Here is a 27,026-nt window from a genome sequence, read left to right on the forward strand (position 1 = left end):
TCTCTTTCTAATGTAGTCTTCCTTTCTAAGACAGAAAACTGGTATCTCCTCCTCAGTCTCCATTGAAATGTTCCCTGCAACATGAGAGGCACTTGTATTGAATGTAGCATCTATTAAAACTCTAAACCCAGGGTAGATTTTGCTAAACAAAGTAATAACACTAGCCTAATAGGCATTACTTACAAGGATTTTTTTTCCTTTAATATAAAAAAGTATAACTACAGCAGTTCAATGTACAAATACAAAAAAGTTCTCATACTAAAAAAAAAAAAAAAAGAAAAAAATGTACCATAATACTGTACATACAAAAACTGTTCAACAAGAATGATTTAAATATATCTGTTCTTCTCTGGATCTGGAAGACACAAATGCAAAGTTCTGCAACTGTATTATTGCTGAGAACATGTGCCCTGGAACACTGTGTTTCCCTTTCCCCACTCATCCCAGCCCCACCTTCAGAGTCCCCTGAGTTTGGATCATGAGCCAACAGCATCCCTGAAGATAACCAGAGCCAAATGTTTACTCAATGGAAGTCATTATTCAGTGAGCCGTTGCTTACCATAAACTATGAAAAGCCCAAGTTTTAAGCCCAGCAAAGATTAAATCCAGACGGAGGTCTTCCCATCCCCTGATTTGCTACTAGCACTGCTTTTGTTGGACCCAGCTTTGGACCCCACTTTGGCCTTTTTTTCGCGAGGACCATGGGGGTTGTTTTGGTGATTATAAGCCTGGATTGCTAGATCCAAGCGTTCCTGAGCCATTCTGATCTCCCGCTGCAGAGTCTCCAGATCAGCTGGGAGGTGCTCCTCGTGGCTGCCATACTGCTGCTCCTGGGCGATGTTGGCTTTGTTTTGCTTATAGGCGATCTTAGCATTGGACAATTCGGTGTACTGGATTTGATCTGGTTTGACAGCAATGTTATAGCCAGGGGGAGCAGATGGTGTATTCCAAGTGAAAGGATAATTATAAGCACCCGGATCTTCAAGTTCCCTTCTTTTACTGTTTAGTGAGTCTCGAATGGTCCCAAACCCTAAATGAAGCATTTCCCAAATGTTAAGCAATAGGCAGAGGCCTGTAACACCATACATTATCAGAAGGAAGATGGTCTTTTCAGTGGGTCTAGAAATAAAGCAGTCTATTTTATGAGGGCAAGGAAGTCTGCTGCACACATAAAATGGATGGACTTGGAAGCCATACAGGAAATATTGCCCTATCAGAAAACCCACCTCAAACACGGTCCTTGCCAGCAACTGTAGTACATAGATTTTCATGAGCCCATCCTCCCGAATCCGTCGTCGGCCATCATGCTTGGGTTTCGGTTGGCTCTGCTCTTTATTTTCTTTTTCACTTTCTAATTCCATTTCTGGATACATCATGGGATCCTCTTCATGGTCCTCTTCTGTTTCTTCCAGGGCCCGGTGCTGTTTCCAACGCATAGCATAGGGTTTGCTCCGAGCCGCCTTCTTGTCCGCCTCACCATGCTCCATTTTGGCAATCTTATGAATAGCGTAGCCCAGGTACATCACCGAGGGAGTGGCCACCAGAATGATCTGGAACACCCAGAACCGCACATGGGAGAGTGGTGCAAAGGCATCATAGCAGACATTCTCACAGCCTGGCTGTTCTGTGTTGCACACAAATTTGCTTTGCTCATCATAATAGATGGACTCTCCTCCTACAGCTGTTAGGACAATCCGAAACACAATCAATACAGTGAGCCAGATCTTCCCTACAAATGTGGAATGGTTGTGAATCTCCTCTAGCAGGCGAGTCAGGAAGCTCCAACTCATGGTGATAAACTTGGTTTGTCCTGATAAAGTGGAAAATATCATGGGAAAAAAAAACAACAAATATTAAAATATTTTTATTCCCCTTATTGGTGTGGGGGATTAAACCCAGGGTTATGCTCATGTTAAGCTCACACTCTACCACTGAGTTACACCCAAACCCCAACGACTATTAAAATACTGACAATGTAAATTTCAATTCATGATATTGCTAGATACCACTTCTGTACATACTCAAAATCTAACTACAAGGCTAATACTAGAACAAATGTTGTAGTAAATAACATTATATCCAAGCAGCAGGCAAATCCATTTAAAACACCTCATTCTTACCACCTTTAGACAGGATAATTTATTCACCTCAGTCCAAAAGAACTTTTGGACTTTCACGTCTTCCTCGGTTTATAAAATAAAATTGTGGGGCTGGGATATACTTAAGTGATGGAACACTTGCCTTGCATGCAAAAAGCTCTGGGTTTGATCCACAGCACAAATAATAATAACAACAACAAACAACAATAAAAATGCAGTAAAGTGGCTAGGGTTGTGGCTCACTTGCCTAGCATGTGTGAGGCACTGGGTTCGATTCTCAGTACCACATATAAATAAATGAATAAAATAAAGGTCCATCAACAACTGAGACATTTTTAAAAATACAAAAAAACCCCACAAATAATAATTATGATTGTAGGTCTCATTAACTGAGATATATTTCTCAGACGTAGCACATTGGGTTTTTGACATGTATTATTATTTCATGAGACCTTCAGAACTTTCTGAGATACAGATAAGAAATAATACAAAGGAGTGAAAGGTGATGGGGGGGGACATGCTAGGGAGTGATATTAGACAAATTATATTGTTATAGTGTGTGCATGTATAAAAATGTAACAACAAGTCCCATCATCATGTACAATTAGAACACACCAATAAAAAGTGTGGACAAAAAAAAAAAAAAAAAAAAAAGAATGCAGCCAGATGCAGCAGATGCAGTGGTGGACACCTATAATCCCAGCGACTTGGGAGGCTGAGGTAGGAGGGCTGGCAAGTTTGAGGTCAGCCTGAGCAACTTAGTGAGTCAAGAAAATAAAAAGGATTAGTTAGGTGCAGTGGCGCAAACCTATAATCCTGGTGGCTAGGAAGCCTGAGGCAGAAAGATCTCGAGTGCAAAGCCAGCCTCAGCAACTTAATGAGGTGCTAAGCCACTAAGTGAGATCCTGTCTCTAAATAAAATACAAATAAAAAGGGTCAGGGATGTGATTCAGCGTTTAAGTGCCCCTAAGTTCAATCCCTGGTACCAAAAAAATAATAATCATGATAAAAAAATAAATGAATAAATAAGGGTTGGATATCTAGCTCAGTGGTAGAGCAGCCCTGGGTCCAATGCCCAACACCACAAAAAGGAAAAAAAAAAAGTGCATACAGCTATTCCAATCCAATCACAAGGGAATATCTCTCAGAACATAAAGGAGACCTTTGGGCTGGACTTCTAGTTAACAGGGAGCTTATTAGGAAGCTTAAATTTTGGACCAGCTGACAAGTGTTGAAAGGAATTAAGGAGATGGTACAGCTGCAAACAACTGGAAATGATCATGGACTAAAACAACAGAGAGAAAGGAACTAGAAAGACATTCCCTAGCTGGATGGAACAGCAGAACAGATTCTAATTTTAATTAAAAGACCACAATGAATACTCTGCAACAAATTTTATAACCCCTTTATTATATCTGTATTTTTTATTTTTTTTTAATTTTTTTTTAAAGAGAGAGTGAGAGAGGAGAGAGAGAGAGAGAGAGAGAGAATTTTGATATTTATTTTTTAGTTCTTGGCGGACACAACATCTTTGTTGGTATGTGGTGCTGAGGATCGAACCCGGGCCGCACGCATGCCAGGCAAGCGCGCTACCACTTGAGCCACATCCCCAGCCCTATATCTGTATTTTTTAAATGAAAGATATAAAAACAAGTTTGCTGCTGGGCGTGGTGGTACACACCTCTAATCCCAGCCACTTGAGAGGCTGAGGCAGGAGGATCACAATTTCAAGGCCAGCCTCAATAACTTAACTGTCTCAAAAATTTAAAAGGAGGGGAATGCTGGGGATTTGGCTCAGTATCCCTGGTATAATAAACCAATTAATAAATCCATTTAAAACACATTTTAAAGGATAGTTTTATTCTAAGATTTTTTAAATGCCTGGGATTGAACCTAGGGGGCATTTAACCACTGAGCCAGATTCCCAGCCCTTTTTGTATTTTATTTAGAGACAGGGTCTCACTGAATTGCGAGTAGCCTTACTACTTTGCTGAGGCTGGCTCTGAACTTGTGAATCTCCTGCCTCATCCTCCAGAGCCACTTGCTTGGGAGGAGTGTGAGGTTCAACCAGCCTCAACAACTTAGTAAGGCCCTCAGCAACTCAGTGAGACTCTGTCTCAAAATAAATAATAAAGGGCAGGGGATGTGACTTAGTAGTTAAATGCCCCTGGGTTCAATCCCCAGTACCAAGGGAGGGGATGGGGGGAAATCTAGGTTAAAAACATATAGGTGAAATATATGTAACAAGTCCCTGACAACTCCTGACACAAAGTAGATTTAACTTTTCAACTTTCTCTCCCTGCTCTTTCAGTTTACTTCTGCAGATTATAGGTGATTTGTCAGCACCACCAAAGAAGTTTAAATGCACTTTACCTGTTATGCAGAACTTCTGTTACCCAAAATCTTCTTTGAGAAATGATGTTTTGCTTGCAACTTTCCCAAATTCCCTCTGGAAGGGAAAAAGAAGAGTAGGTGATAAACTTCCGCCCACAGAAAACAATGAATCACTAAAACACCATTTTTCAGGAAGAAACAAAGTTTTCTATGTACCACAGGAATCACTCAGAATGAGATGGAAACAGGTTTGACTTTCAATATGACTACTTTATCCCCCACAATCCATGTGGTAGGAGAAACTATGTAACAGTGACCCAAAGATTCTTAAATCACTGCAGCCTAAGAATATCTGAGAGGAAGATGAGTCATTTGTGAAAACTCTGGCACCTATAACAAAAAGCCAAAAAAGAATCCAAGCAAACTGAAACCGGTTCCTAAGGGCCTAGCAAAATTCTTCACCCTGCGTGCCCTATTCCCTGAAGCAGCCAAGTAGGAGCAAATTGTTCATCTATAACACCCAACAGCTGGATCAGTCACTGGGACACTGGTCTCCACAGGAGGTGATTTACAGATTCAACTGCTCACAAAGAGAAAGAAAACACCTGCAATCTGTACAGTGATTAAAAAACAAAACGTTTATTTTGCTATACATAATGGAATCTATTTCAGCAAACATGTAGAACTCAACAACACTGAACAAATAAATCAATTAAAACCACACACCTATACTTAAATAGAAATATTTTGCTAAAAAAAAAACCAAAACAACAACAAAAAGGGGGCGGGGCTGGGGTTGTGGCTCAGCAGTAGAGCACTCCCCTACCAAGTGCAAGGCCCTGGGTTAGACCCTCAGCATCACAGAAAAAAATAAATAAATAAAATAAAAGCATAAAGAAAATTAAAAAACAAAACAAAAAACCTCCACAAAACTCCAGGATGAATTATTGGTCATTATCAAGTTCTGCTAACTCTTAACAGCTATGGTCAAGTCGTCCATAACTGTTCATTACTGTTGCTTAATTTAACAAATTAAAAACAATCCCTGAGTGTCATATATTCGTAGGAATAGAGTTGATTTTTTTCTTGTTTGTTTGTAAGACTTGTTTTGCCTTTCTTTTCTTTTTTTTCTGGCTAGAGATCAAACCCAAGGGCCTCACACAGGCCAGCAAGAGCTCTACCACTGAGCCACATCCCCAGCAAAAGTTATTCTTTTTTTGAAATACAGGAAACAAACAAATCCTAGAACAATTTCCAAAACATCAATAAAAAAGAGAAAGTGAAGGCATCTATATAGAATGCATACTCAAGATTTACATACACTGGCTAGGGATGTGGCTCAAGCGGTAGCGCGTTTACCTGGGATGTGCGGGGTGCTAGGTTCGATCCTCAGCACCACATAAAAGTAAAATAAAGATGCTGTGTCCACCGAAAACTAAAAAATAAATATTAAAAAATTCTCAGAGCCACCGGTGAAAATTCAGCCAGGGTTCTTGCTCTTGTTGCATATGCTCAAACAGGCATGGTCTGATCCAGAAATCCTGACTCAGCATGTGCCGACAGTGTTTTGGTCAAAGGATGTAGGCTCCATTAAGTTGGACCAAGTGACCTTCCTCGAATGGATTGCCCAAGTCAGCCACCCAATGAAAGAGAACATGCTAGTTCTTTGTACATAAAATAAAGTTCTAAAAAACTTTTTAAAAAATGCTGGGGATATAGCTCGGTAGTAAAATATCCCTGAATTCAATACCCGAATAAATAAATAAACAAACAAATATATAATCTGACACAAAAATGAACTTACCACATAACTCAAGTACAGCTCCCATCTCTACCCCTGATCTTCAACTGAGCCCACTTCTCCTCTTACTGAATACATAAAGTTATAAAACCACAAAACAAGAAGTAAATAATGTGCAATCTTTTTCTGCAGGGGGTGGGGGTGGGGGTGGGGTACTGGGGATTGAACTCAGGAGCACTCACCCACTGAGCCTCATCCCCAGCCCTATTTTGTATTTTATTTATTTATTTAAAGAGAGAGTGAGAGAGTGAGAGAATTTTTTAAATATTTATTTTTTAGTCACCGGCAGATGCAACATCTTTGTTCTGTGTGTGGTGCTGAGGATCAATCCGGGCAGCACGCATGCCAGGCGAGCGCGCTACCGCTTGAGCCACATCCCCAGCCCTTGTATTTTATTTAGAGACAGGGTCTCACTGAGATGCTGAGTGCCTCAATTTTGCTGAAGTTGGCTTTAAACTCACAATCCTCCGGTCTCAGCCTCCCAAACCCTGGGATTATAGGAGTGTGCGCTACCACGTTGGCTTAATAATATGCAATCTTTATTTTAGTTTATTGTTGGTGTCATCATTTTTATATTTCAAGTGCAACATAGAAGTTATTTCCTTTTACATCTCTTTACCTTCCACCATTTATAATACAATTGTCTTACTATTTCTTCAACATACATTTGGAACCATACCAAAAAATTATCATTTGTATGTCAACAATTAAACAGTTTTAAAATTTGAATAATACGGGCTAGGGTTGTAGCTCAATGGTGGAGTGCTTGCCTGGGTTTGAATAATGTGCAATCTTTAAATGGTAATGTAAACCAGGTTTATAACAGAACTCCATAATGATTCACATCCACAAACTCCCTACAAGTCCAGATCCCCAAATACCATTCATAAAGCATTTTCCCCTCTAGCCTAAAATTCAATTTAATACCAAATAAGACAAAAATTAAAAAATACAATAGTTAAAAACTCATCCTTTATACATGCAACCACATTGACAAATTAATTTGTGTGTGTGTGTGTGTGTGTGTGTGTGTGTGTGTGTATGTTGGGGATTAAACCCAGGCCCTTATGTATGCTAGGCAAGCAGGTGCTCTGCCACTAAGCCACATCCTCAAACCAATGAGGACCTTTTCCAATAAATACTGCTGCCGAAAATTTTATTCAACAATTCAGCATCTCATATAATAATTCAACTTTTGTTGAGAAGAATTGATGAAAAATTTTTCTGAAAGTTACATAATTTTTAAGGCAGCTATTTTAACACACCCAGAGGTAAGGATTACACGTTGGTTAAACTGTAAGCTTACAAAAATGTGGAACCTTTGTAGCCTGGTTTTCCATGGGCTTTCCTAAGAGGCACAGCATCAGATACACACACCCTGAAATGTCTGTGGAGTAGTTTTCCTGCAGTTCATGTTGTTGACTACAAAATGTCCCAGGGAAGCGGGTAATCTGTATATCAGGTCTTCTGATATATGGGATATAAAAGGTTAATTTCATTTTCTTTCTTTAAAATATTTTTTAGTTATACATAAACATAATATTTTTATTTTATTGATTCATTTTCATGTGGTGCTGAGGATCGAACCAAGTGCCTCATATATGTGAGGCAAGCACCCTGCCAAGCCATGACCCCAGCCCTCCTTTTATTTTTATTAATACTTTTATTTGGGGGGTGGGGGTACTGGGGACTGAACTCAGGGGCACTCAGCCACTGAGCCACATCCTCAGCCCTAGTTTGTATTTTATTTAGAGACAGAATCTCACTGAGTTGCTTAGCACCTTGACATTGTTCAAGCTGGCTTTGAATTCGAAATTATCCAGTCTCAGCCTCCAGAGCTGCTGGGATTTACAGGCATGTGCCACCATGCCCGGCCTTAATACAATTCTTGGTGGGGGGCAATAACATTAAAGGAAACTAATATAAACCCCAATCACAGCCCTTTAAAAATGTTTTGGTTAGGGGCTGGAGTCATAGCTCAGTGGTAGAGAGCTTGCCTAGCACATATGAGTCACTGGGTTCAATCCTCAGCACCATATAAAAATAAACAAAGGTATTGTGTCCACCTACAACTAAAAAAAAAAGTGTTTTGGTTAACTAGGCATGATGAGGCACACCTGTAATCACAGTGACTTTGAGGCTGAATCAGGAGGAAGTTCGAGGCTAGCCTCATCAATTTAGTGAGGCTCTAACAACTTAGCAAGACCCTATCTCCAAATAAAAAATAAATAAATAAAAAGGGCTGGGTATGTGGCTCAGTGGTTAAGCACCCCTGGATTCAAGTCCCAGTTTAAAAAAAAAAAAAAAAGGTTTGTTTATTCATTATTTCCTGACTATATGAATAGTTTTTCCAAGTGTAAAATGTTACTAACTTACAAAGGAGTTTATTGGTAAAACTGGCTTATACTTACTATTTATTTTGGTTCCAGTGTACCCCCTAACCTTCACATATTGGAGGCTTTCCTTAGTGTAGCCTATTGGGAATTCTTTGGGGGCACTGCTCGCAGAAGAGAATGTTGGTCTCCCACATTCTTGGGAAGGGGAGAATTATAAAAGACTGAGCCTAACTCCTGAATCTCTCTGGTTTCCTGTTTGGCAATGATATCTCCTGATCCCATGTGGGCTCTTGCCATTATACCTTCCACCATAAGGCTTCAGTGGAGACAAGCAGAAGCTGATGCCATGTCCCTGAACTCCAAAACTGTGAGCTAAATAAACCTGTTTTCTTTAAAAGTAGGCTGCCTCAGGTATCTTGTTACAGTAACAGAAAACTGACTAATCACTATACATATTCTTTTTGTATAAATGTGTATAATAATTTAACCCTAGCATCTCATAAAATGGAGGAAGGGTAATTTTCCTTCTGAAATAAAGAACCACTGATTTCTTTAATGAATGGTAGCATCATCACTTTGTGTGTGTGTGTGTGTGTGTGTATGTCTGTGTGGTGGTGGTGCTGGTAGATTCTATTATTAGAACCATTATAAAGATAAGTAAGTCAGGCTGGGACTACAGCTCAGTGGCAGGGTGCTTGCCTAGAATATCTTGAGGCACTGGGTTCAATCCTCCACACCACATAAAAATGAATAAAATGAAGGTATGCTGTCCATCTACAACTACCAAAAAAAAATTTTTAAAAAGGATAAGGAATTAAGCTTCTGAAAGTTTATATAATTTGCACAGATCATTCAGTTATTTGAAGTCTGACTGTCTTGTGCTGAAATTTGGGGGTGGGGGAAGTCTTAAAAAATTATATAGAGGGCTGGGGATGTGGCTCAAGCGGTAACTGCACGCATGCACTCGCCTGGCATGCGTGCAGCCTGGGTTTGATCCTCAGCACCACATACAAAAAACAAAGATGTTGTGTCTGCTGAAAACTAAAAATAAATATTAAAAAAATTCTCTCTCTGTCTCTCACTCTCTCTTTAAATATATATATATATATATATATATATATATATATATATATATATGAATGAAAAAAAAAGTGGCCAGGTATGATGGTGCATGCCTGTAATCCCAGTGGCTCAGGTGGCTGAGATAGAAGAATCACAAGTTCAAAGCCAGCCTTAGCAAAAGCAAGGTGCTAAGTAACTCAGTGAGACCCTGCCTCTAAATAAAATACAAAATAGGGCTGGGGATGTGGCTCAGTTGCCAAATGCTTCTAAGTTCAATCCCCAGTACTCACCCCTGCCAAAAGTGGAGTTATAAACAACTGTTATAATATTAGCTCTTATAATTGCCCATGTTCTCACCTTTATTAAGATCTTTACTTCTTCATATAGCTTCATATTACTGTTTATCGTCATTTCATTTCACCTTCCAAAACTCCCTTGAGCATTTCATGCAGGACAGACCTAGCACGAACAAACTCCCTCAACTTGTATATCTGGGAATGCTTTAATTTCTCTTCAATTTTTTTGCAGGGGCATGGAGTGTGGGTATTTAACTGGGGATCTTGGGATTGAACTCAGAGATGGTTTACTATTGAACTACACTACCAGCCCTTTTTATTTTTCATTTTGTGACAGGGTCTCACTAAGGTGAGGAGGCTGACTTTGAACTTGCGCTCCTCCTGACTCAGCCTCCTGAGTCCCTGGGATTAAGGCATGCTTGTCCAGGGTGCTCTTCTGATCAGTGGGTTACTTCAGGAACACAAGCACATGCAGCCAGACACAACAGTAGAGGATGGATAGCTATCAGTGTGCTAAGAGCTTACATTGATAAAAATTAACTCCCAAACCTTTCCTGGAAGACAAAAGCTTTCAACAGACAGAGAGGCTGAGGATATGAAACAATGGTAGAGCACTTATCTAGCATGTTCCAAGGCTCTGGATTTAATCCTCAGTAAAACATGTGTGCATGTGTACAAGCAAAGACATCACACACACACACTCACACACACACACACACACACACACACACACACACACACACACCCCAGAGTTCCAAAACAGTTAAATCAGCTAGGTTCTGCAAGAGTAACTGCTACCTAGGTAGGCAGACACAATTCCTGGTGCTTCCTATTCTGCCTTATAGTTAAATGAACATCAAGTTTTAATGGTCACTTAACTATAAAAATCAGGAAATAAAAATGTTTAAAGTGGGACTAGGGATGTAGCTCAGAGGTAGAGCACTTATTTAGTGCATATGCAGCCCTGAGTTCAATCCTCAGCACCAGGTTTAAAACTTGTAGTGGTGTTCCATATGTTTTGTAAAAGTGTAACAACCAAATGCAAATGGATGACAGTCAAATTTAATCTTATAATTAAAAACCCAAAATGTGGGCTGGAGTTGTAGCTCAGTGATAGAGTACTTGTCTAACAGATGTGAGGCACTGGGTTCAATCTTCAGCACCACATAAAAATAACAAATAAATAAGATAAAGGTATTGTGCCCATCTACAACAGAAAAAATAAAATAAAAACAAAAAAAAATCCCACCCAAAACCCCATGATAGGTAGCTACATTTTAAAATCTCAAAAATGTAGCTTCCTATTAGGAGTGGGATTTCTTTTTTTTGTTTATATTTTCTTTTTTTAAAAAAAATTTTGTAGATGGGCACAATACCTTTGTTTTATAATTTATTTATTTTATGTGGTGCTGAGATGAAACCCAGTGCCTCACGTGTGCAAGGCAAGCACTCTACCACAGAGCCACAATCCTAGCCCATATATTAGAGTGATTCTTCTTATTATTATTATTTATGGTGCTAGGGATTGAACCCAGGGCCTTGTGCATACAAGGCAAGCACTCTACTGACTGAGCTATATCCCCAGTCCTAGGAGAGGGAGGGAGGGAGGGAGGGAGGGAGGGAGGGAGGAGAGAGAGAGAGAGAGAGAGAGAGAGAGAGAGAGAGAGAGAGAGAGAATTTTAATATTTATTTTTTTCGTTTTCGGTGGACACAACATCTTTGTTTGTATGTGGTGCTGAGGATCGAACCCGGGCTGCATGCAAGCCAGGCGAGCGCGCTACCGCTTGAGCCACATCCCCAGCCCATGATTCTTAATCTTAAATTTTATAACACTGAGAGCAAATTTTACACTAAACCACAAATATTTTAATTCTGGAATGTGATTCAGGTACTGCAGGAGCAAATTCTTCCTTTCCATATTTTCATTTGTGAAATGAATGGAGAATATCAAATTAGAGGATTTTAAAGGTCCTTGAGTAAAAATTTGATGAAATTATTTCCAGCACAGTAAAATTCATAAAACTGAACTATTATGTGGAATTCTGCTCCCTAGGGGCAGGAAGGAAGCAAAGAGTGAAATTAAACAATAATAAGATGTCAAATCTTCTTTCTGTTTGGTACCAGGGATTGAACCCAGGGGCACTCAACCACTGGGCACATCTCTATCTTTTTATTTTTGAGACAGAGTCTTGCTGAGTTGTCCAGGGCCTCACTAAATCGTGGAGGCTGGCTTTGAACTTGCAATCTTCCTGTTTCAGCCTCCGGAACCGTTGATTATAGGCATGCATCACTGTACTCAGCAAGATGTCAAATGTTCAAAAAGATATTTTCTAAACAATCATCCCAAAATCTGTAATGAGATTAAACTAAAAATTTTAATATGGACTGAAACATGATTCTAAAGTTAAGTATTAACTGTGTATCTCAGATTGTGAGCTGAGCAATCCACTAAGAATCACACTAGTGACTCACATCCCTGAATGAGTCTGCTTTATGCGCAGAAATGAAATCAATTAAAGGGTTTACAATGAAGTTTTGTTTAACTGGAACATTTTAAGTAGAAGTTAATTCCACATGAATGATAATAGATGTTTAATAACTAGCTGGTGACATTTCTATGCAAAAGCATTGTGGCAGCTAACCAGCAAACAGTAATCTATGTATTATAAACATGAATACACTTGTTTTCAAAAGAGCTTCTGGTTATGGACAATATCTGAGAAACACAAAAATATAATTTATAGTGAATGAAATTATAAAACCTCCTAGAGTAGTTTGAAATCTTGGCTCTATCAACCAACAAGGAAATAAAACACCATTGTGGGTTGAAGTGCCAATCTGTACTGGCAAAAAGCCATTCTACTTGAATTTAAGAACATTCAGGAACCAGCTGGAGAAGTATGGGGAATCTGGAATAATGTATTCATTCATAATGTCTCAAAAGTGGAACTGTCTTCACGTAAAAAGGACAGTATTGACTCACATGTCCAAAACAGCCTAAGCTGAAGTCTAACCAAATGATCTGAATAATGCTCAGTCTAGGAAACTAGACATGTCTAAGATAAGAATAAATGTATATTTCTAATATGACTAGGTTTACAATACAAAAGTTCTTAAAAAAAAAAAAAAAACCCCGCCATAATATGGGAGTGTTGAATGCAACCTATTCCAACCTTACTGGAAGATATCTTGATAATATTGATTATCAATAACTTTAAGCCAGGCATGGTGGACACTACTGTAACCCTAGAGGTTGAGGCAGGAAGATGGCAAATTCAAAGCCAGCCTACACAACTTAGTGAGACCCTATCCCAAAATAAAAAATAAAAAGGGGGGCTGGGATTGTGGCTCAGCAGTAGAGCGCTGGCCTTGCATGGGTGGGACCCAGGTTCCATCCTCAGCACCACATAAAAATAAAAGGCATTGTGTTGTGTCCATCTACACCTAAAAAATAAATATTAAAAAAAATAAAAAATAAATAAAAAGGGCTGGGGATGTAGCTCAGGGATACAGTGCCCTGGGTTCAGTCACCACTACCTGGTGTGGGGCAGGATAACTTAAAATGTATATATTCTGCCAGGCAAAGTGGTGTACATTTGCAATCCTAGTAGCTCCAGAGCCTGAGGCAGGAGGATTGCAAGTTCAAAGCCAGCCTCAGCAACTTAGTGAGGCCCTAAGCAATTTAGTGAGACCCAGTCTCTAAATAAAATACAAAAAAGGGCTGAGGATGTGGCTCAGTTAAGCACTCCTGGATTCAATCCCTGGTACCAAAAAAAAAAAAAAAAAAAAAGTTATTCTTTAATCAGTAATGTCACATCTAGTAATTTATCCTAAATAAACATAGTGTATTTACTCTAAGATTTATGGCATAACCTCTATAATCAAATATACAATCATTACACATTTTTAAAATTTTTTTAATAACAGAGTACATAAAATTCAAATGTGTATGATTATAGAAAAAAAGTAGATTAGTGGTTGCTTAGACCTGGGTAGGATGAAGAAGAATGGGAAGTGACTGCTAATGGGTATGAAGTTTTTTTTTTTGGAGGAACCAAAATATTCTAAAATTAATTTTGGTGATGACTATATAACTTTGTGAACATATTAAAAAACGTTGAGGACTAGGGGTTATGGCTCAGAGGTAGAGTGCTTGCCTAGCATGCGTGGGGCACTGGGTTGGATCCTCAGCACTACATAAAAATTAAATAAAGGTATTGTGTCCACCTACAACTAAAAAATAAACATTAAAAAAAAAAAAGATCGAAGTGTGCTATTTATTTATTTTATTTTTTGGTACTGGGGATTGAAACCAGGGGGTACTTTATCACTAAGTACCAGTTTTTTAAATTTATTTAGAAACAGATTCTCATTAAATTCTCATTAAGTTGTTCTCATTAAGTTCTCTAAGTCTCACTAAGGTTGCTGAGGCCTGAACTGTGCAATTTAAATCAGCAAGACATATGGTGTCTGAATTATATCTTTAAATAAAATTAATTTTTTAAAAAATGTTAATGTCTCCATACCAGGTAAAGCAATACAAATATCTATCTGAAAGGGGCTGTTTATTAGCTCCAGCTGTGAGGCTTTATCAGCTTGACATTATCTTATCTTTCAAAAGAATTCTTTAAACTGGCAGCGTTGTTGCTCATCTGTAATCCCAGGGACTCAGGAGGCTGAGGCAGGAGAATCAAGTCCCAGGCCAGCCTGGGGAACTTAATGAGACCCTGTATCAAAATAAAATAAAAATTAAAGAAAGTGCTAGGACTTTATAGCACAGTGGAAGAGTACTTGCTAACCTGTGCAAGGCCCTGAGCTCAATCCCTAGCATTACAAAAATAAATAAATAATAAATAAAACAAAGACTCTTTTAACCTGGATTTCTATGTGCAATCTGATTTTTTTTTCAATTGAAGACTAAAACACAGAAAGATGCACAAATATGAGTACTGGTCAATTAATTTTTATGAAGTATGCATACCCCTGTAACCAGCATGAAAATAAAGAACATGGGCTGGGGATGTGGCTCAAGCGGTAGCGCGCTCGCCTGGCTTGCGTGCGGCCCGGGTTCGATCCTCAGCACCACATACAAAGATGTTGCGTCCGCCAAAAACAAAAAAATAAATATTGAAAAATTCTCTCTCTCTCAAAAAAAAAGAAAATAAAGAACATTAGCAGCTACCCAGAGCCACCATATGTCCCTTATTATTCAAGGCAAACACCAACCTGACTTCTAACAACGTAGATTAGTTTAATCCATGGCCAGACTTGACACTGACATTATGGATAATTAGGATGCTTTGTAGCATCCCTGGCCTCTTCCACTTGTGACAACCAAAAATGTCTCCAGAAATTGCCAAATGCCTCTGAGAAGGAAAGACTGTCTTCCACTTGAACTTTACATAAAAGGATTCACAAATAGATCCTCTTGTGTAGCTAACATAAAGAACATTTAGCTCTAGTCTATTCATTCTCTTTGCTTTATTATATTGCCATTGTATAAACATATCACAAGTTATTAATTCTGTTTACAGGCAGTTTGGGGTTAGTACAAATAATACTGCTATAAACACTGTACACATGTTTTCTGATAAACATATGTATGCATTTCTACTGATTATCTAGAAGTAGAACTGCAATCATAAGGCATAGGTGTGTGAACTTTAGATTAGTCATTTTCCAAAAGGGTTATATCAACTTAGACTCCTATCTGCCTGTTTCTTACTAGCTCTCTAGCCCCCTCCCTTGCTCTCCTTCTTTTGTCAATTACTCTAATGTCTGAATAGAAATACATCAACATCAACAGCAGCCTATGGATGATCTACCTTCTTGATCTTTATGTTTTTTAATATCTTCTACAATAAACATGCAATGATGAAATCAGCAAAGCTTTACTTCATAACAAAAGCCCTTTGAGAAATTTTAAAAGTAGGATAAGGTACAAATTTCATAATATTTGCATACACTAATAAAGATTTAATTAAGTAATAAACTACAAAAGAGTATAGATATAATACCCAAATCTTGCTAGAGATCACATCTTGGTATTTATATTATGCCAACTTCATCACAGAATCTTTGGTATAATTACTAAACCCCCATGGATATAGAGATCCAAGACAGAACTTAAATAAAATTCCACTCTGGAGTAAAATATAGTATGGTGAGCCCAGAGGGTAATTTTTAATTTGGAAGGATATGTGAAAGATGATAGTACTCTGACATAATCTTATAGCAGCTTAGTTTCACAATGCTGCTCTTCTTATTTCTTTAGCTACCCAATATAAAATAGTACAGAATCAACAAAGAAAATTAACAAATGCAACATTCCCTTGGAACACACACTTTTACCATTATTCCCTGATGATTATCATTTGGCATTGAAGAAGTTAGCCTTATTTTGAGAAATTGTTTATTAAAATAGCCACTAGCCAGATGTGGTGGGGCATGAATCCCAGCAGCTAGGGAGGCTAAGGCAGGAAGACTAAGTTCAAAGCCAGCCTCAACAAAAGGGAGATGCTAAACAACTCAGTGAGACCCTGTCTCTAAATAAAATATAAAATAGGGCTGGGGGTGTGGCTCAGTGGTCAAGTGTCCCTGAATTCAATCCCTAATACCAAAAAAAAAAAAAAAAACAGCCACCAAAGCTTGGTGCATCGGTGTATGCCTGTAATCTCAGCAACTCAGGATTTCAAATTCAAGGCCAGTCTCAGCAATTTACTGAGGCCATAGGCAACTTAGCAAGATCCTGTATCAAAATAAAAAACATAAAGGGCTGGGCAGTGGTTAAGTACCACACCACAACAAAACAGCCACCAAAAACTTCCCAGTCTCCTTTACAAGTGAGTTCTATTAAATGTTTACTTGATGTGAAAATATTACAAAATCATTCTTCCTATCTTAATCATTGTTTCCTGTTTTCTCCTTCATATCACGGATTATTCTGTTGGGATAACAATTGTCCATGTACAAACTCAACAGACCTAGAGCAATACTAAATAGATAGCAGAAAATGGGCTTTTTTTTTAAATCCAAAATAAGCTGTTACTTTAGCTTTGAAGATAGCTAAAATGGAATCCAAGGCCACGTATGCAATTCCATTTTTTAAAAATTGAGACCCCCCCAATCCTAATAATTTTTCTCAACACAAAAGCAAGCAGGCCACATGGTATAGCTAAATGGTATAGTACTTGCCTAGCATACACAAGAACCTGGGTTTGATCCCCAGCAGAAGGAAGCAGGAGAGATGGAAAGCTTTCCCTTCTGTGAATGTGAAGAGTACACATCTGCTTGAACTGCTCAGTCTATATGAATACTAAGTTTTCACTCTAAAAAACATGAACACCTACAACTGAACTGGAATGGGAGGTCAAAGCAAACTATTCAAGTTAGACGCACCAATAACAAAGACCCTTTCAGATCTCACTAAAGCATTTTTAATACAAATCTAGATAGGATAGTCAATCAGATCTTTCAATTTTTTATTTATTTTTTATTTTTGGCATTAGAGACTGAACTCAGGGGCACTTAAAAACTGAGCCACATCCCTAGCCCTTTAAAAAAATTATTTTATTTTGAGACAGTCTCACTAAGTTGCTCAGGGCCTCACTTAGTTGTTGAGGCTGGCCTAGATCTTGTCATCCTCCTGCCTCAGCCTCCAGAGCCACTGGGATTACAGGAATGCTTCAACATGTCCTACTCAACCAGGTTTTCTTTTTTTTTAATATTAATTTTTTTAGTTGGACATAATACCTTTATTCCATTTATTTATTTTTATGTGGTGCTGAGGACTGAACCCAGGGCCCCGCTGAGCGCTCTATCACTGAGCTACAATCCCAGCCACTCCATCAGGTCTTTTAAAAACATCACATCAAGCAGTGTGGTAGCACAGGCCCCTGGGTTAAATCCCCAGTATCCCAAAATAATTAATTAATGGTAACCGATCAAGTCATGGCTATTAATAAGTTTATATCAGTAAGTATTTACTAATAAACCAGCTCTGTATTTGTATGTAAGACTAGTAACAGAAAAACATAAGGGGCTAGGGTGTAGCTCAATGGTAGAGAACTTGCCTAGCATACATGAAGCCTTGGGTTCAATCCCCAACACCACAAAAACAAAATAAAACAACAAAAAAAAAAACTTTATCAAAAGTATTTCAGGGGGCTGAGGTTGTGGTTCAGTGGTAGAGTGCTTGGCTAGCATGCAGTGAGGCACTGGGTTTGATCCCCAGTACCACATAAACAAAATAAAGGTATTATGTCCATCTACAACTAAAAAAAATATATATTAAAAAAAAAAGAAGTACTTCAGGAAAAAAAAAAGTACTTCAGTACACCTAATAATTACAAATAAAATATTAGCAGGCACTCAAATAATTTTTATATTTATTTTTTAATTGCAGTTGGGCACAATATCTTTATTTTGTTCATTTACTTTTTATGTGGTACTGAGTATTGAACCCAGAGCCTTTCACATTCTAGGCGAGCACTCTACTACTGACACAACCCCAGCCCCACTGTTTGGTATCAGGGATTGAGCCTCATTCCCAGCACTTTTTTAGTTTTTGGTACCAGAGACTGAATTCAGGGGCACTTAACCATTGAGCCACATCCCCAGCCCTTTTTTAGGTTTTATTAGAGACAGGGTCTCACTGAATTGCTTAGGGCCTTGCTAAGTTGCTGAGGCTGGCTTTAAAACCTGTGATCCTCCTGCCTCAGCCTCCTGAGTTGCTGGGATTATAAGCGTGCACTACCAAAATAACTGTTGAATACATAAACTGGGTGCTTAGGGACACTTGGCTATTAGACAGATATTACTCTTGACTTTACAGAACATACTGACAATTGAAATGGTGAAATAGACATTATAGGAATAATTAAAGTCTTTTGACAAGGGATGTACTGGGATTGAGTTCTACCACTGGGCTCTATCCCCAGGCTTTTTTATTTTGAAACAGGATCTCACTAAATTGCCCAGGATGGCCTCAAACTTGCCATCCTCCTACCTCAGCCTCCTAACTAACTGGGATAACAGGCATGCACAACGGTGCCCAGCTATTAAATTTAAGTGGTGATAAAGCCTACAAAAAATAAGTAAAAGTTACTATAAGAGTTATCTTTTAAGGCTGGGGTATAGCTCAGTTGGTAGAGTTCTTGCCTTGTATGCACAAGGCCCTGGGTTCAATCCCCAGCACTGACAAAAAGTTATCTTTTAGGGCTGGGGTTGTGGCTCAGTGGTAGACAGCTCACCTAGCACATGCAAAACCCTGGGTTTGATCCTCAGTACAACATAATAAATAAATAAATAAAGGTATTGTGTCCAACTACAACTAAAAAATAAATATTTAAGAAAAAGTTATCTTTTAGGGGTCTCTAAACTACTCTAGGAAGAGGAGAAAGGTTTCTCTGCAGAAGTGATATTTAGGAGGTTCTGAAGAATAAGGAGAAGAGGAATTAGCTATAGTATGTGCAAGGGCCCTTGGGTGAGTTTTGAACTTTCAAGGAACAGGAATTGAAAAAAATAAAAATCAGTACAGCTAGATCACAGAGTAAGAAAAAATGTAAAAATAAATGATGCTGGAAAAAATAGGCAAGGTCAAATCACACCTCATTAAATAAAGATTCAGTGCTTTAAAGGAAAAGCAATGTAAGTTTTCTGATAAAGTGCTTGATTAGATTTACTTTAAAAGGACAATTCTAGCTGGGAACAGTGGCATACACCTATAATCTCAGTGACCAGGGAGACTGAATGAAGCAGGATTGCAAATTCAACTTAGCCTGTCTCAAAAGAGCAGGGGTGAGGGATGTAGCTCAGTGGAAGGGCATCCCTGGATTCAATCCCAGTACAAAAAAAATAAAAAGGTAGTAGCTCAGTGGTTAAGTATCCTGGGTTGGATCCCCAGTACTATAAAAAAAAATAAAAATAAAAAAGTAGGTGATGGTATATTGCTTATACACACATATATATATACACACAAATATAAAGAAATGCAAAATATATAACAAAAATATAAAGAAATGCAAAGGAATAATAAATCAAGTTGATGATTAGCTCAATAAGGAGACCTATAATGGGGTATGGGAGAGAAGACCCAATCAGGTAGAAAAACAGGACTTCAACTATAATGATAACATCTTTCTTGAATAAGGTAGACACACAAATATTCATCATAGTATAATTCATTACTTTTTGGAGGAGTTCTGTGTTTGGGATTGGGATCTTTGACAAACTTGGTGATCGTGACATACTTGGTAACTAGGAAGTTTCTGTGCAAAGACACAGAATGCCCAGCTACTAGGATATACCTGGTTACTAGGAAACTCCTGTGCAAAAATCACAGGATGCCCAGCTGCCATAGCAATGTTCTTCACAAGTTTATCCTGTTTCCCAGGCTTGGAATGCCCAGCAGTTTCCCCTCCTTGAAGCTACTAGGATAACTATGCAGGTGCACTATCTGGTCTCCTTAGCAATGTCCTCAGCCAGCACTCAGGGTTAAAAAAATACTAATTAGAATGTAGTCATGGTAATGGTGGTATTTAACTTTTTTTGAGTTAAATACAAAAAACTCAAGCAGGAGCAGAACTTAGAGTTCACTTCTACTCTTCTTCGCTCTGCTCCAACTTGTCCGTCCGCTTCTACCATGTCTGTGTCTGTTCATTTATTCGTCTATTCACAGGTTTTCTTCACAGGTGTTCGTTACAACTTTTCCTGTCTCAAATATCTCATAGTACTTTAAACAATAATAATAAAAGTGAATAAGGATTGGGAGTGGTGCCACACACCTATAATCCCAGTGACTCTGAAGGCTGAGGCAGGAGGATCATAAATTTGAGGCTATCCTCAGCAATCTAGCAAGACTCCGTCTCAAAATAAAAAATAAAAGGGTTGGAGAGTGTAGCTCAGTGGTAAAGACCTGCTGGGTTCAACCCGAGTACAAAAGAGAGAGAGGGAGAGAGGGAGAGAGGGAGAGAGGGAGAGAGGGAGAGAGAGAGAGAGGGAGAGAGGGAGGAAGGACGTGAGTTTGAATGTGACTGAATAAGGAGCTAGGCTGAGTATCACATGCCTATAATCCCAGAAACTTGGGAGGCTGAGACACCAGGATCCTGGAATTTTTTTTTTTTTAATACTGGCTACCTGTTCAGGGTTTCCACTGAGATAGTCAGAAGTAATTTAAATTGAGTTTTACAAACTGAACTCTCTCTTGGCTCTAATCCTAGAACTTCAATGTTTCATTTCTACAATTTACCAAGGTCAGACTCTTATCCCCATCCTAGTTCAGGTCACCCTTTTCTAACTATAACAACTATTTCTAAATCATTTTTCTCATTTAATTTTTTCTTGGGGGTGGGGTTCAATACTGAAGATTTAACACATGGGTTCTCTTCCACTGAGCTGGAAGTCAGCTGTGATTACAGGAGAGCACCACCATACCCAGCTTGTAAGTTTTCTGAATGAAGAGCATGCAATATTTTCATAAGCAGAAAAAGTCAATAAAACTGAGAACTACCCTCCCCCCAATAGGATGCATTGGACTGGGCACAACAGCACATGCTTAGCTGAGGCAGGAGGATTATGAATTTAAGTCTAGCCACAGTAACTTAGCAAGACCCTGTCACAAAACAAAAAAAGGCTGGGGATGTAGCTCAGTGGTAGCATCTTCCTGGGTTCAAATCACAGTATCACAAAAAGAAAAGGGAAATAAGAACTTCAAATAAAGCAACAGTTTTTTTAGAACACATCACTCTGCACTGAATTAAGCAAGAAACAAACACTATGTATTTATTGAGAGAATGATGCTCTGGATTTTCATTACATATCTTATATTCTAAGATCCCAACTACTGATTTGATGGGTAAGCCTGGAGCTGAGAGGCAAGGGGCTGTAGATAATCAAAGACAGAACCTTGCATTCCTTCCCTTTGGCCAAATTATACAAATATAAAATTAATTAACAAAAGATAAGAGCAGTTGTTGTGCTTGAGATGTTAATTTATTAAATCCTTTGGATTAAAGGCTAAAATCAATTCAAACTCCATGAATTGAAAAAAATATATAATCATGGAGGGTTAGCTAAACAAGTAGAAAACCAATTCTCAAATTATACAACATGCTTAAGTTAAAGTGCTAATTTTTTAAAATGCTTTGGAAAAATGCACAACAGTCTAAGACAAGTAGTAAATAATATCAAGCCACTACAAATCAGGTCACATATTTACAAAACTTCCACATAATTTCTAAGTAATTCTCTTTGTAAAGTACTTTGCGTACAGCACTGAGAGCACAAAGTAAACCAAGACACAGATTTGTTTACCAGAGCTTTTTACCTTTTGCACAGAAGAGTTAGTTCGTTGTTTCTTTCATTCTGCCACTATACAACGCTTAAGAAATTCAAAGCAAATGTAATATAAATTCCCTCTCCCCAAAACAAATCGGCAAACTTAATCACAGTTCAAAATATTTTTAGCCAGGAGCTCTGAAATTAGGTTTTTTTTTATTTCTGCATTCTATTCTGAATAACATCCAAAATCTCTTTAGGGGAAAAAGGATTTGACTCCAAATTTACATTTATTAATCCTTTTATTCTACAGCTATTAATGTACTCGAGATGTTTTCTGTTTATCAGAGAATTAAAAGTCCTTTATTAACATAGTTTTTGGGTTTTACAGCACTTTCATATATACTCACATGCACGTGTTACACAACATAAACAATACTTTCAGACTTAATAGGCATACAAGACAACACTTTCCCAGAACTTATTCTAACCTGTTAGCTCAATTTCACCTAGTCTTGATGCTAACAAAATGAAGCATAAGCACAAAGAAATCAGTACCACTGCCAGTTCTCAACGAACAAAAACACCTTCCTATTTCGCAAAGGTAAAACAATCCCAATCAAACGCCACCCTCCCCCCCAAAAAAGAGCGGGAGAAATCAAATTCTAAACCACACAGTCCATGTAAATCTTTCAAAGCTCCAAGCGCAGCCACCAGCCCACAATCACAGCGTTAGCGCCTTCTCTCAATTCTGAATCTGGAGACTCAAGAAAAAAAAAAAAAAAAAAAAAACAACGAAAAGCAATGCTCCAAAGTTTCACGAAGTGGGGGAAAGTCCTTTTAAGTAAAGAAAACGCATCCATCAAGAGGCGACTAGCCCAGCCCTCCCGCCCGCCTCTCTCCCGCTTCCAGCCCTCGAGCTAAACCTCCTCTAAACCCTCCGAGGGAGGCGGGAGACGTGCGGGGAGATGTTAGACAAGGAGCCAAACGAACCCGCAAGCCGCACGCCGCGATGGCAGGGGCCGCGGTCGGGCAGACAAAGAGCAGCCCGCGAAGCGCCGGGCGGTGGCCGACCGCCCCGGCGCCGCCCTGCGCCCCTAACCGCTCGGAGGAGTTGCGAGCACGCCCGGGCGCCGCGCAAGTGCGCTCCAACGCCGCCCCGGCTCCGGGCCGGTCCCCGGGCCGTTTCCCTCCCAATTTGGGAACCTCGCGCCTGTGGACAAAGAGGGAGGGCGCGCCCGGGGCAGCGGCAGGACGCGGGCGGCGACGCCCCTCCCGGCTCGGCAAGAACCCCTCGGCGACGCACCTCTCCCGCCCCCACCCCCCCGGCTCCGGCCGCGCTCTTCCCCGGGCCCCCGATCTTCTCGGGCCCTCTCCGAGCTCCCCACGAGTTCTCCCGCCTCCCCCGGACCCCGCCCCGGCCCGCTTCCCCTCAGCCGGCCCTGCGGCCGCCCCTCACCCGGCGGCGGGATCCCCCGGAGCCGCCTCCTCCGCCGGGCCTCGGCCCGTCCCGCCGGCCGCCGCCTCATGTGCCCCGCGTCGCCATCGCCTTCGCCGCCACCCTCGCCTCTCCTCCTCCGCTGTCGCCGCCGCCTTCGCCTCAGTCTCCAACCGAGGCTGAAGCCGCTCTCGCCGCCGCCGCCTCCCGCTCCCGCCGCCGGGACCCGCGGGGAAGCGCCTGCGCACTACACGCCGCGGTGGGGGCGGGGGCGTCCCGCAGCGGCCTGGGAGCGGGGGTCGAGCTGCTCGTGGCGCTGGAGTAGGAGGGGGCGCCCCGGAGCGCACAGGGTGCGGCGCGAGCGCCAACTTTCCGCTCCTGGGTCCGCGCACGCTCCTGGGCGGTCCCGGACCCACCGGGGGCACTGCGCGGGTAGGACCCGCCCGTGTGGAGTCTGGACCCGGCGTGGGAGCACACTTCGTTCCCCCACAGTTCAGTCTTCTAGCTTGATTTGCGGACGGGGGTCCCCAGCCGGCAGTGCCTCCAGTGTGAGAGGGCCACTAACGGCACCGTAAGGACACGCCTCACCTGGGTATCCCGGGTTGGTTCACGGAGCTCCGGAGTTGTCTTGTGTGCGCCTTGCCAGGGCCTTGGTCCAGCGTACCATGGGATGCTGATGGCCGTTCTAAGTTCTGCAATACAGTTACTGGAGGGTCTTACAGGCCCTCGGTCAGTCAACCACCCTAGCTTCTTGGAATCGTGGATTTGGGAGGCAATCTAGAGACTTTTGAGGTCCTAGATTTCTTGGATTAGCAAGACCCTAATAAGCCATTTCCTCTTAACTCCTTACATCCCAGCAGGGATCCCATTCGAAGTACGTTTTAAAATTTGCATGCGTAGGAATTCTCCAGTTTAAAACTGCCTATCGAGAAACGGAGAATTCCCCGGAATGCTTTAAGCAGAGTGAGACTACGTGACAAAGGAAGGATTGATTGGTAAAGAGATGGAGGACGACTTTATACAGCGCAGTGTCTCACAATTCCTATGCTCCGGAATTAGTTTATTTGAGCATTACAGTACAAATGGATAGGTTTTCATTTTGCCCTTGTGACTAGAGAAGAAATTAAACTCTAAATAGCTAGGTGACTTGCTGCAGGTCCAACTCCTGCACTGGAAACTAATCCCTAAGGGCTAGTTCAGGGGTTCATAACTTGAGGGCTGGGCAGCTGGCTTGCTGACAAGTTTTATTCGGCCAGTATGGTATTTTCCAAAACTATTAATTGCAAAATTTTAAAATCCAGATTGCTGACTTCTCTCTAAAGAATCAAAAAAAATTCTCACTTTTAGCCTCTTTTTCAAGTGGTACCTACTTCTAAGGCATTACTTGCCTGCCCTCCCAGAATTGAACTTCTCTCTATACTTGTCATGCCCCAGTCTGCCTCCCTCACCACATTACCTCTCTACAGAGGTATTTGAAATGACAAGTGAGATGAAAATATTAATAAAGGCAATAAGGCTGGGATGTTGCTCAGTGATAGAGCTTTTGCCTAGCATTGGTGAGGCCCCGGGTTCCATCTCCAACACTGCAACAACAACAACAACAACAAAAAGGTTGACTAAAACAACACAAAACATGCTGATCTCAGTGACAAAAATCTGTAATCCCAGAGGAGTGGGAGGCTGAGGCAGGAGGAGCACAAGTTCAAAGCCAGTCTCAGCAAAAGCGAGGTGCTGATAAGCAATTCAGTGAGACTCTGTCTCTAAAATACAAAATAGGACTGGGGATGTGGCTCAGTGGTCAAGCACTGGTACTCAAAAATAAAATAACACAAAACCCATCATTGGACATCTTGATTTTAAAATATTAAAACTCTAAGTCTGCTAGTATATTGGTTCAAATCTCTCTGGAGAGCTGACAATATCTACTAAAGCCAAACTTAGGAATACACTATGACTGCAATTCCACGGAAAGTCTACAGAAACGTGTACCAAAATACTTGTCCTAGAGTATTCATAGCACTATTTGCAATAGCCAAAAAACTGGGAACTACTGAAAATGCCCATGAACCACAGAATGGGTAGATAAATATGTTATAATCACATAATAGTATATTGTGCAGCAATGAGAGTCTGTAATTACACACTAGAGAAATGGATCTCACAAAAGTTTCTGGGCTGGAATTGTAGCTCAGTGGCAGAGTGCTGCCTAGCTCATGTGAGGCATTGGGTTTGATCCTTAGAATCACACAAAAATTAGGGGGCTGGGGATGTGGCTCAGGCCAGGGTTCGATCCTCAGCACCACATACAAAGATGTTGTGTCCACCAAAAACTAAAAAATAAATATTAAAATTCTCTCTCTCTCCTCTCTCTCTCCCTCTCTCTTAAAAAAAAAAGAATCACACAAAAATTAAAAAATAAAATAAAGGCATGCTGCCCATCTACAACTACCAAAAAAAAAAAAAAAAAAAAAAAAGCTAGGCACAGTGTCGCCCGCCTATAATCCCAGTGGTTCAGGAAGCTGAGGCAGGAGGATTGCAAGTTCAAAGCCAGCCTCAGCAACTTAGCGAGGCCCTAAGCAATTAAATGAGACCCTGTCTCTAAATAAAATATAAAAAGAGGTGGGGATGTGCTCAGTGGTTGAGTGTCCCTGGGTTCAATCCCCAGGGACACTCAACCACTGAGCACATCACACACACACACACACACACACACACACACACACACACTAGGCAGGTGCAGTGGTGCAGGCCTGTAATCTCAGCAATTTGTGAGGCTGAGGCAGGAGGACTGCAGCAAGTTCAAACCCACCCTCACCCTTGGCAATTTATTGGACCCTAAGCAACTTAGCAAGACCCTGTCTCAAAAAAATCTTAAAAAGGGGCTGGGGATGTGGCTCAAGTGGTAGCGCGCTCGCCTGGCATGCGTGCGGCCCGGGTTCGATCCTCAGCACCACATACAAACAAAGATGTTGTGTCTGCCAGAAACCAAAAAATAAATTAAAAAAAAAATTTTTAAAAGGGCTGGGAATGTAGTCCAGCGGATGAACATCCTGGGTTCAATCCCCAGTACCAAAAACACAAAACAGAACAAAAATAAGCAAAACCTTGTCTGTGCTGCTAAGAAGTAAGGAAAGTAGTTACCTAATTGGCACGATAGTTAACTGGAGGGAAGGATGAGGAGGCTTTTGGGATGCTGGAACTGTTCTGTGCTTGATCTGGATGCTAAATACACAGGTATACTCAGTTGGTACATTGTACTGTAGACTATGTTTTTTTGTTTTGTTTTGTTTTGTTTGAGCTCAAACCCAGTGCCCAGCCATATGCTCTACAACTGAGCTATACCCTCGCCCTTAACTGTATACTTTTTTTTGTGTGTGTGTGTCA

The 27,026-nt window shown here is 40.4% G+C and overlaps 1 protein-coding gene across 1 annotated transcript; it reads right to left on the reverse strand.

Annotated features, from left to right (window-relative positions):
• Window positions 1-311: 311 nt before the first annotated feature.
• On the reverse strand, window positions 312-24,376 carry Gjc1 (gap junction protein gamma 1). The gene is made up of 3 exons (XM_026408283.2): window positions 24,231-24,376; window positions 4,473-4,548; window positions 312-1,810 (listed from the first exon to the last, which is right to left on the reverse strand). The coding sequence occupies exon 3, from the start codon at window positions 1,788-1,790 to the stop codon at window positions 600-602; it is 1,191 nt and encodes a 396-aa protein (XP_026264068.1). The 5' UTR covers window positions 1,791-1,810; window positions 4,473-4,548; window positions 24,231-24,376; the 3' UTR covers window positions 312-599.
• Window positions 24,377-27,026: the final 2,650 nt, after the last annotated feature.

The sequence above is a fragment of the Urocitellus parryii genome, chromosome 7, assembly GCF_045843805.1.
Source record: "Urocitellus parryii isolate mUroPar1 chromosome 7, mUroPar1.hap1, whole genome shotgun sequence".
NCBI classification, from domain to species: Eukaryota; Metazoa; Chordata; class Mammalia; order Rodentia; family Sciuridae; genus Urocitellus; species Urocitellus parryii.